Source organism: Amblyraja radiata, chromosome 20 (genome assembly GCF_010909765.2).
Source record: "Amblyraja radiata isolate CabotCenter1 chromosome 20, sAmbRad1.1.pri, whole genome shotgun sequence".
Taxonomy (NCBI): Eukaryota; Metazoa; Chordata; class Chondrichthyes; order Rajiformes; family Rajidae; genus Amblyraja; species Amblyraja radiata.
The window spans coordinates 19,531,526-19,543,847 of record NC_045975.1 but is presented as its reverse complement, the minus strand read 5'-3'; the positions used below and the strand labels follow the sequence as shown (position 1 = coordinate 19,543,847).

The window sequence follows — 12,322 nt, the reverse complement described above, 5'->3', positions numbered from 1 at the left end:
TTTTCAAGAGAGTTAGATTTGGCTCTTGGGGCTAAAGAAATCAAGGGATATGGGGGGAAAAGCAGGAATGGGGTACTGATTTTCGATGATCAGCCATGATCATATTGAATGGCGGTGCTGGCCTATTCTTGCACCTATTTTTCTATGTTCTATGTTTACAAAGTTAAAATCTCAAGTTGTTTCCAGCAGCTGTATTGTAGGTTCAGAAATAAGAATGCTTGTTTACTCATTATATTCACTGAGGCTCTTAGAGTTAACTCCAGTTATCTATTGCTGTGTAGTCATCTGTGTTTGCAGATAGAGCAATTGACCTGGTAGGTCATTGTAACATGCCTGTAGCATTAGTGCCAATTTCATCCAACAGCCATTCTCTTTCCTTCTGAGTATGAATTAGTGTTGTACTGTTGAAAGGGTGCCCTCAATGGCAAGCCAGACTATCTTACATGCTACCATCATATCTCATTGCCCACCATCTTAGGGATGTTAATAATGATTGATTCTTGATGCAATAGTTACTGTGCTGGCCACTAGTCTTTACAAAACAACCTGTAACCAAAATGGGTTTTATAAGTATTAAATATTAATTTCAGTACAGAAATAAATCCTTTAGTTACTTGGCCAATAATTATTAGGGGGCTAGACCTATTTTTAAGCATCATCGATGTGCAATTGGGCATTACCAATGCTATGCCCGCAAAGGGTTAGTCAACTACAATATTTATGTGTAATTTGCTCAAAGTGAGCAGAATCATTGCACCAATAATCAGATGGGGACAATTAGTTCATTCTGAAAACTTGTAATATTCATGAAAATGCACTTGAACAATAAATACTAATCCTGTAAAAGTTAATATTTTCTTCACCAGCGTGAGCATTTCCATTTCTCACACTCCAAATATTTTTCAGGGTTCTGATTTTCATTGATGCTCTGTTGAATTATGCTGTGTGGTAATATGTATCAGTCATTTGGGAGACTTTTTGTGATCAACAGAAATGGGGTCATTTCATTCAAATTGATGAATTAGGAACTCTGGTCTGTGCCTTGAAAATACCAAACAATTGATTAGAGAACTTCAAAAATTTTCATGATCACTTCTCATGTCTGTTCTGAATGATCAAGCCCTTCTTTTGAGTCTGCAACCTATTTACCCCAGCTAGGGAGGCATCATCCTTTCATCTACCTTATCAAACTACAGCAGAGTTTGATTTCAATAACTGCAGTTGATGGAAATTCATGTGCAGCTGGGCAGCTTTAGCTGGAATTTATTTTTAATTGATTTTCATTCTTTAGTTCAGATCTGGCATTAAGATAGAGAAATCTGGGAGAGAAGAAAAGTTTATTTTAAGTCAATGCTACAGTCCTACATCTGCTTGGAATAGTTATTAATGAGCTCTTAATGGTTTTGTAATGAATTGTTTGGTACATTCAAGGTATGGAAGGTATATATTCAGGTATGGAGTTTTTAAAATCAAGGATTATAGGGTAAACACAAGAAAGGGGTACTGATCTAATTAAATGGCAGAAAAGGAATGAGGGAACCACTTTAAAATATTTAAAGCAGACTGTATTCTCTTGTAGACACCCAATCTATTTTTAATGGAAGCATCAAATGACAGTTCAATGTGCCAGAAAATTTGAGATCATAATGAGCTTGAACACTGCCTGTTCAGCAAAAGGTTTGAATCTAGTTTATCGAATGGGATGAAAGCTACCTAATTTCTGTTCATCACAAAGGGTCTCCCAAATGACTGATAATTTTATCACGGAGCGTAATTTAGCAAAGCATCATCTAAAATCAGAACCAGAAAAAATATATGGAGAAATGGAAATGCTCACACTGATGAAGCAAAAAAGAACTTCTAAAGGAGCCTTTATTTATTGTTCAAGTACGTTTTCATGAAGAATGAGCGATTCATTGTAACACGGAACTGTTTAATTGATCAGCCACAAGTATTTGAATCACGTCCTTTAAAAATATTTACATCTGCCATATTTATGAAATACATTAGTGGCAAAATTATTAACTTTTATTAATGCTTTTATAGCAACAGCAGATAATACAAGTGAAGGGATAGTTAGATGCTTCAGTGTTAAATTTAAACTGGTGAAATGGCCTGCCATTAGTTCTTTTTGGTCTTTTTTATTTCTACATTGTTGTGTTCAATATATTTCTTCGTAGTCTTGCAGCAACTAATGCATACATTGAATTATCTATTTAAAACCGCAGATATGCACTTGCATCTCATTTCTTTTGGGGCTTATGGTCTATTATTCAAGCTCGGATTTCAACTATTGAATTTGGATATTTGGTAAGTGCAACATTGTCATTTTTGGTGAAAAGTTAATTAATGGCTTTCTTTGACTTTTATGCACTTAATACGTTAGCATTAGACTAAAACATATTTTCTTTAATATGTGGTGAAATTTCAATCGTTGTTTTCAATTGTTTCTTCCATAGGAGTATGCCATTGCGAGATTTGAAACTTACTTTGAACAGAAAAGGCAACTGGGTGTTTGATTACAAAGCCTATGGGATGAACCAGTGGTATGAAGTAAAGACAAAGGCAGAAGAGTAATTTAACACTGTCAGGGCCAATTATGGAAATCCACAACAAGGTCCAAGCAGAGATCTGACTGTGGGGATTTGATTCATGTGGGTTGAAGTTTAGAATATGGATTTGTAGAGTTTAAAAGAAAAATCAAATTTATGGAATGCAAAATGTTATGTTTACCTTTTTTAGAGATGCTTTATAAATAGAATTTCAAAAAGCACAGTAATATGTTAAACCAGTACGAAATAACTAATCCTTCAACTGGAGTAACTTTATTTGTTAGATATTCAATGAACAAAATATTGGATAGTGTACATCAAAATATTCTCCCATCTGGAAAATCTGACATGTATTTTACGAAAGCTTTTTTACATTACTCTTCTGTTTTTTAGTAAAAATATTTTTTGGTTAAGTGATATCACAAATGAGCAACAAGTTGATTTATTTGCTGAAGCACTTACCTATAAATATAGATTGAAACAGTTTAATCATTTTATCTCATAATATTTGGGAAACTAAAGCTACTTAAGTTAAATTTGTATATACAACATAGTATCATTTTGCTTTGTTAATGATAACACACTTGTCGAAGGGAGGAATAGAACTAGATGCTTTCAGTAATCTGACTGATACCTGAGCCATATAGGGCATAAGTACCTTAACCCTATTAATGATTGAATAGCAAGCATAGTTAAACAACCAAGTGAGATTGTTCTTTCATCGTGTCCTTGAATCTTCCCAGTCATCTTCAGATAATCTTGCAATAAGATGGTCCAAGCTGCTAATGAACCAGGATGCCTTTGCAGTGTTCTTCGCTGGTATTCACATTGTTCAGTCATTTGAACGCTAGAAGTAGCCCTAAACAAACTTGGATAAGTCTAGTTCTTGGGTAGTACATCTGTACCTACATTTATTTTAATCTCGAGTATTGGGATTAGGGGATGTGGAGGGAGGGTATTATGGAATCCCATATAGAAGGGTGTAGTGGATTGAGTTTGATCTCTGATATGGGACCAGTTTCTAATATGTTGAGTTGATATAGTTTTTTAAAACTATAGTTTACGGTATCAAATTGTAGCAGTTTTGATTTTTCTTTCATTCTGACGTCATTACATCGTGAAGACTATTTTTGGAGGAATATGTTCAATCTTTACTGTTCCTTTATACTCAATAATAATGTGAATAAACATAATATGATGTTATATCTTCTTTTTTTTTTTTTGAATGAGTTGAATGTTTGAATCTTGTATTAATTGCAACCGAATCACTAAATTAAATTGACTTTCTTTGAAGTTCAACATTGACAAGAATCCATTAAGGATGAACAGGCAGGATTTTGTAAAAGGCAGCTGGTCTGCAGTCTTGCCAAAGTTGAATTTCCAACCCTGATGTTGCTTTCTATCATCTATTGAGATGATATCTTTTGCAGTTTCATCAACACTCTTTAGTTTCCAAGCCAACTAGATTGTGAATTTCAAGTTCTGCTGTTGTCAGTTTGCTGTACCTGAGGTCAAGTAAGAGTAACTAATATTTATCAGTAACTTAGTATTCTATTATTGTCTGTAATTCAATTGATGTGCCCACATGAAGGCAAGTAAGCTAACACCTGAGCCATTTTCTTTGTCTTGTACAGTATAATGTGCAAGTAGTTTGATTGAGCTCTGAAATTAAGACCAAAGGCAAGATTGATTGGAATGGGTGGGAAAGTTTACAAATCAACGTTTATTTGATGAGCATTGAAGCTATTCATTGAATTATCCAGAGCAAATTATTATAAATGAAGTTAATGCAAATATAAAGCTAATCTGTACATATATTTTGTACATGTTTGAACTTTGTCACCAGATTAGGGCTTTAATTCTTCGTACCAATCGAATATCTTACCAAGATGCAGATAGAAGCCAGTCCAGTAAAGCTCTAATTCCTATTTTTAAAGAGTTTTGTACAACCTATTTGTTTAAAATACGGTGTGAAATGCTATAGCCAACTTAAACTATGCCAACAAAAGTTGAAATGTAAAATGTTAGTACTGTATTTCATGTATCACTAAATACATTTTGGTTTGCAGTTACACTGTTAATGACAAAAGACAACAATGTTACCTTTGTGTCATGCTTCAGCTTTACTGGCTCGGTCCTGCCTTTTTAGTAAGATAGCGTAATTGCACTGGTGGAATTGCAGTATAAGCAATCAAAATTTACCTTGTATGTTGAGGTATTGACTTTGTTTATGACTGTAAAGAAAATGTGATGAATGCTTTTAACTTTATAATGCAGTGATGTGGTGTGATATGTTTATGTTAATGCCAAATCAGTTGTATTTTTGTAAAACGTCATTGCACAGTTTATGTATGGCATCAAATCTTTTAATAAAGCTTTCCTAACAGCATAAGGAAATATGATTGAAGAGTATGCACTTGACTTTCTCAGTGTGGCCAAAGATGATATATCAAGATAATGACAATTTCTGGATATAAATGGTTCCATTTGGAGCAGTGCTTATGAATGATTTGCTTTCAAAATAAAATTTCTTAACTGGATGCAACTTCATTGTTCTTTCCTGCCTTGTAATAAACTATAAGTCGTATAAAACCTGATGCAAATGTCAAGTTCCTGTTTGGGTCTTGCTGCTGATCTGTTATTAAATAGGATGTGGGAACAAATTTAAGAAATCATAATCATTCACTTGATTAATTTTCAAAATGGTGTCAAAATCTGATAGGTACAATAATAATTTTTACTGGTTGTGAAATTCATAACTATCAAATGTTTGTCCCAGTCCTGGTGACTATTTTCATTGTCGTTTGGATGTTGCCTTGAGAAAAAATGTTGTATTTTGCCTTCGTCTGAACTAATGTTTAGTAGTTGACCAATGTTGGGAAAAGTAGCATAGCAAATATGTTGCCCCTTCATCTTTCAGGGAAAAATTTAACTTTGCGATTTAATGTTAGACTATGCTGTGATTTTTAGTTGACTGCAACGGGAACCATCTTAGTTCCACTGTGTTTAATAGGCAGCACAGATGGAAATTACGTTATTGTATTCCCAACTATGATCTAAATAACATTCTCTGGTTCAAATGACAAAGTTTACAACATAATTGAAATTTGAGAACATGCTGTAGCAATGTCTGATAACTACCTATGAAGAGGGAATTTGTGAGGAACAATTTCATAATATGTTAGACAATTATAACATACCATCCAAGAACCTTTCTGCAATCTGCATTCTAAAACAATGAAAGGAAAATGCATGCAACCCTATCAGTCATCTAAAGAATACATTTTTAGGAAAAGCAAAATTGCACAACCAATGAGTTAATCGAGTGGGATACAACAAATAATGTATGCAAAACAAAGATGGCAATGTCATTTTCAATTCCAAACTACTTCACATTTTGCATGTATCTGCAATGACAATTCTGATGGTTAAGATATTGATGTTTATGCTTTCAGAGCAAACATTTCTCATTCACCCTCCACTGGTTGCAGGGTAAAGTAGCTGGGGAGAGGTGGTTTGTTGGGTAGGCAGGTGAACCAAGTAGGGAGGGAGCAGTCTCTGGAAGACAGAAAGGGGTGGGGATAAGAAGATGTGACTGGCAGTAAGATCACGTTGGAGATGGCGGAATTGTCAAAGAATGATTTGTTGGATACAGAGACTGATGGAGTGAAAGGTGATGATTAGGAAAACTATCCTTGTTCTGTCTGGAGGGAGCAGTACAAAAGTTTACAGAGGAGACATGGGTGAGGAATCCATTTATAACAGCAGGGGGGGAAACCAGATTTACTAAAGAAAGAGGACATCTCGGAGAAATTGAGAGTAAGGGATAGCATCTTTGTAAGAAGCAGGGTGGGTTGAGATATCTAGATAACGAGGAGTCGGTGGGTTTGCACTATCATCGGTCGATAGTCTGTGCTCACTTGTACTGACTAACAAAAAGGCAGGCTTAGCTGGGGTCCCCATGATCAAGGGGCAGGTATGAGGATTTAGAACTCTCATACAAATACCTTGGATTATTTCCTTCCCAAAATCCACAAACGACAGACCCAGTTATACCTCCAGTCAAAGGAAAGATTATGCATGAATAGAATCAGGCCAACCACAGTCCGTAGAAAAAGGGTACAATATTTAGTCTGATTGGAGACCTTTGAACAATCATTAACTATCTGATTAGAGGACCTTTTACTTGCCTGATAACTGGGGGGGAATAAGCTGCCCAAACTTCTGTACCTCTTGCCTGATGGGAGAGGGGATAAAGTGAGTGACCAGGGTGAGACTGGCCCTGGGTTATGCTGGCAGCCTTGCGGAGGCGGCATGAATTGCAGATGGAGTCAATGGAAGGAAGGTCGGTTTGCATGATGATCTGGGCTACGCCCACAACTGCAATGTTTTTACGGTTTTGGATGGAATTGTTCCTAAACCATGGTGTGATGCATCCCAATAAAATGCTTTCCAAGGTGCATCTGCAGAAATTGGTGAGGGTTGTTGACATGCTGAATTTCCTAAGCTTTCTAAGGAAGTAGAGGCATTGGTGTATTTTCTTGGTCATAGATTCGATGTGGCTGGTCCAGGACAAATTGCGAGTGATATTTATTCCTAGGAACCTGAAGCTTTCGGCCATCTCTACTTCGGCGCCATCGATGTATACTGGGTGGGTGCACTGATTTGCTTTCTGAAGTCAATCACAATCTCCTTTGTCTTGCTGACATTGAGGAAGAGTTTCTTGTCTTGGCACCTAGTTACAAGGTTCTTAATCTCCTTTCTTCTATACTCTGATTCATCATCTGTAATTCATCCCACAACGGTGGTGTCATTGGCAAACTTGAAGATGGAGTTTGCATGGTGTCTGGCTACACAGTCTTGAATATAGAGTGAGTAGAGCAGAGGGCTGAGCACACAGCCTTGAGGTTCTCCCGTACTGATTTGGTTATCTTTACAATGATGCAATACAAAAGTCATTTGTTGTGCCTGTGCAAGCTCATTGAGAGAACTACCCAACTGTTTGTAATATTTATTAATTATTTGGATGAAAATGTAGATGGTCTAATAAATAAACTTGCATACAAGAAAATTGGTGGTTAATGATAGTGAGGAAGGTTGTCAAAGGATACAGCGGGATATGGATCAATTTTAAATTTGTGCAGAGAAATAGCTGATGGAGTTTCATCTGGACACTTGTGAGTTACATAGAAAAATAGGCGCAGGAAGAGGCCATTGGGCCTTTCGAGCCAGCACCACCATTCAATATGATCATGGCTGAGCATTTTTGTATATAAGCCCTCTCAAAATACAAGTTATATGGTCTGCTTGCTTGGTCAGGGCATTGATCATATAAAAGTTGATGCATCCACACAGGCACTGAAATCGCTATCAAAACATGGGGAGGGGGGGACACAATTTCTTGGCGCACACACACACACACACACACACACACACACACACTAACTATCGGCCTGTTCGCGGGGGCTTTCATCGGCCGGCGGGGACTTAAACATTGGGAGCCTCGATCACCTCGATGCAGCAGTTTCATTTTAAGGCCCCGCGAACGGGCAGATTCAACCCTTAGAAAGTGTCTGATAAAGTTGCATTACAAAGCATGGGGGGGAATTGTCCCCCACCTCTCAAAGCATACGGGGGGGGGGGGGACGTGTCTCCCAGGTCCCCCGCCCCCCCCAGGATTTCCGTCATTGCATCCACGCATCCCTCTTGTGGTGATGCAACCTGCCCTGCATACAATGTTCCAAATGCTACCGGATCGGTTTCATACAGCTGCTGGCTTTGGAGAGAATGTCGAAGAGATTCACCAGGATGCTACCTGGATTGGAGTGCATTAACTGAAAGGAAAGATTAAGCAAACCTGGACTGTTTTCTCTGGAGCATCCAAAGCTGAGAGGTGAGGATAGAAGTAAACAAAACTATAAAAGGCATAGACAAGGTAGAGTGTCTTTTCCCCGTGGTAATTAATATTAGAAGACATAGGTTTGTGGTATTTGCCAAGTAAGTCCTGCCCTGGTTCAACTTACCAAAATCTAAGACCTCAAACTTGTCCAAGTTGGTTTTTACTCTGTTGTAACCTTAACTAACTTTCTTTATATCACCAATTTTGAGGTCATCCGAAACTTACTAACCAGACCACTGATGTTGGCTTCACCAGCCTGCAGTTCTTGGCTTGTCTTTACAGCCCTTCTGAAATAAAGCTGTCACAATGTTTTGGGATACACTTGATCAGGTCCCAGGGATTTATCCTACTGTATTTCCTTTGAGCATCAGCACCAGCTCTTTTGTAATGTTGATATTTTTCAAGACAACACTATTTTCTTCCATGACCTTCTCCATGGTAAGTACAGACGAGAAATATTCATTGAAGACCTGGCCCATCTCCTGTGACTCCACATGTGGGCCGAGCATCGAAAATGTGTCTAGAATTTAACTTTCGTGAACAATGTCTGGTATCTACTTGAAATTTGGCACAGATTTAGATTAAATAGAGTTGAGAAGGAATTCATAACTAGTCAGTGCCAAAAGTTGCACACTAATTAATTAAGCTAATTGGAAAATTAGATTTAAAAAGTAACATCGCCATCTAGTGCTCAATGCTCATGTTACTCTATGGGGAGCCTAATTCCATGCTGCGGTCTATTTAAACTATATATATATATATATATATAATGTGAATATAACTAGTTGTATATAATTATTTATAATTACATTATATAAAAATAATATAATAATATAATGAATATAATTGTGAGTCCGACTGGAGGTGTATGTTGTGTGAGACTTCCGCAGAGGTCCCGGGATTCACCAGCTCCTGAACCCGCCTAATTAATGGGTGAGGGCAGATCCTGTGCATTCCCCAGTTTACTGAACCCCACTGACTGCCAGTGTGCAGAGTGGGGGGTCATGGCCATAGTGGAACTGGGGCAGTGCAAGGCTGGGGGAAGGCTAAGGCATCTTCCACTGAGCGGAAAATCCCTAATCCTAACTCGACCCCCTCCAGAGCTGCCCATGGCTGGAGCTGGACCGGTTTTGGGACCGGCTGCGGGTTCCGTACGTGTGGCCGCTCAGTGCGTCCACCTCGGACAGGAGGCCCTTCTGCATCATCAGCAGCAGCCCACCCGACGCCACGATTCCCAACTCTCAGTCATTTCTATTGTCATTAAAATATCTCGGTCCCATCCATACCCTGAGTTCAGGTGGTTTATCTGTCAGGCTTCTTTCACTTGGGTAAATACAGTTTAGTCTATTAGTCCTTTCTTGCTCCCTTCCCTGCTCCTGCCTGTTCTGCCAACTGTACTTGCTCATTTTAACTTATGCTATGAGTTTCTCATCTACCACATCTCTGCTTTGGGCCTCACCCCCTGACAGACAAGTTTAACCGTTCCCATTTAGCACTAGAAAATCTCCAGACCAGTGTTAATTCCCCTCCAGTTCAGGTGCAGCCCATTCGTATTGTTCAGGTTAGCTCTGCTCCAGAAGAGATCCCAATGGTCCTGGAATCTGATTCCCTTCCTCCCCCACAGCTCCTCAGCCACACTCCATTTTACATATCCTCTTACTCCCATCCTTACTAGCATGTGGTACTGTAATTAATCCAGAAATTACAGCCCTTGAGCTCCTGCTTTTTAACCTTTTGCCTATCTTTCACTCTGCAGGATCCAACCTCTTTTTCTATCAATATGTTTCTTGGCTTTTGGCTGCTCACTCTCCCTCTTGAGAATGTTCTGCATCACAAAGAGACATCCTTGACTCTGGAATCTGGGAGCCACCACACCTAGAGTTTACTGCCACAGAATCTCCTGTCTTTCATCGAGTCATACAGCACAGAAACTGGCTCTTCGGCCAAACATTCCCATGCCGACCAGCATGGCCCACCTATACTTGTCCCACCTGCCTGTATTTGACTCATTTCCCTCTAAACCTTTCCTATCCATGTCACTGTCCATATGTCTTTTACATGTTAGACAATAGACAATACACAAAAGGTGCAGGAGTAGGCCATTTGTCCCTTCAAGCCGGCACTGCCATTCACTGTGATCATGGCTGATCATCCACAATCAGTACCCCGTTCCTACCTTCTCCCCATATCCCTTGAATCCGCTTTCTTTAAGCGCTCTATCTATCTCTCTCTTGAAAGCATTCAGAGAATCGGCCTCCACTGCCTTCTGAGGCAGAGAATTCCACAGATTCACAACTCTATGGGTGAAAATGTTTTTCCTCATCTCCATTCTATATGGCCTACCCCTTATTCTTAAGCTGGGGGCCCCTGGTTCTGGGCTCCCTCAACATCGGGAGTATGTTTCCTGCATCTAGCATGTTCAATCCCTTAATAATCTTATAATTTCAGTGATACCCTCTCATCCTAAATTCAAGTGTATACAAGCCCAGTCGCTCCATTCTTTCAACATATGACAGTCCCGCCATCCCGGGAATTAACCGCGTGAACCTACGCAGCACTCTCTCAATAGCACGAATGTCCTTCCTCAAATTTAGAGACCAAAACTGCACACAATATTCCAGGTGTGGTCTCACCAAGGCCCTGTACAACTGCAGAAGGACCTCTTTGCTCCTATACTCAACTCCTCTTGTTATGAAGGCCAACATGCCATTAGCTTTCTTCACTGCCTGCTGTACCTGCATGCTTACTTTCGGTGATTGATGTACCAGGACATCCAGATCTCATTGTACTTCCCCTTTTCCTAGCCTGACACCATTCAGATAATAATCTGCTTTCCTGTTCTTGCCACCAAAGTGGATAACCTCACATGTATCCACATTAAACTGCATCTGCCATGCATCTGCCCGCTCACCCAACCTGTCCAAGTCACCATGCATCCTCATAGCACCCTCCTCACAATTCACACTTCCACCCAGCTTTGTGTCATCTGCAAATTTGCTAATGTTACTTTTAATCCCTTCATCTAAATCATTAATGTATAAATAGCTGCGGTCCCAGCACCAAGCCTTGCGGTACCCCACTAGTCACTGCCTGCCATTCTGAAAGGGACCCGTAATCCCAACTCTTTGTTTCCTGCCTGCCAACCAATTTTCTATCCATGTCAGTACCCTACTCCCAATACCATGTGCTCTAATTTTGCCAACTAATCTCCTATGTGGGACCTTATCAAACATGATTTCCCCTTTGTAAATCCATGTTGAGTTGGACAGATCCTGTTACAGCTGTCCAAATATGCCGCTAATTCATCTTTTATAATTGGCTCCAGCATCTCCCCCACCACCGATGTCAGGCTAACTGGTCTATAATTCCCTTTTTTTTTCTCTCCCTCCTTTCTAAAAAGTGGGATAACATTAGCTACCCTCCAATCCACAGGAACTGATCCTGAATTTATAGAAAAATTGAAAATGATCACCAATGCGTCCACGATTTCTAGAGCCACCTCCTTAAGCACCCTGGGATGCAGACAATCAGGCCCTGGGGATTTATCAGCCTTCAGTCACATCATTCAACCCAACACCATTTCCTGCCTAATGTGAATTTCCTTCAGTTCCTCTGTCACCCTAGGTCCTCTGGGAGATTGTTTGTGTCTTCCTTAGTGAAGACAGATCCAAAGTACCTGTTCAACTCGTCTGCCATTTCATTGTTCCCCATAATAAATTCACCTGTTTCTGTCTTCAAGGGACCCACATTTGTCTTAACTAATGTCTCAACTTAATGTTGTTATAGTACCTGCCTCAACTACCTCCTCTGGCAGAACATTCCATATACACATGTGTGAAAAATTTGCCACTCAAATTCCTATTAAATCTTT

General features: G+C 39.3%; 1 protein-coding gene across 3 annotated transcripts in view; it reads left to right on the top strand.

Annotated features, from left to right (window-relative positions):
• LOC116984656 (choline kinase alpha-like) overlaps positions 1-5,097 on the top strand; it is a 60,320-nt gene extending 55,223 nt beyond the window's left edge. For all 3 annotated transcript variants that reach the window (XM_033038936.1, XM_033038937.1, XM_033038935.1), the window contains 2 exons: positions 2,229-2,310; positions 2,460-5,097. In XM_033038936.1, the coding sequence (XP_032894827.1) occupies positions 2,229-2,310; positions 2,460-2,519 (142 nt within the window). In that variant the 3' untranslated portion in view covers positions 2,520-5,097. The remainder of the gene's footprint in view (positions 1-2,228; positions 2,311-2,459) is intronic.
• The last annotated feature ends 7,225 nt before the right edge of the window (positions 5,098-12,322 follow it).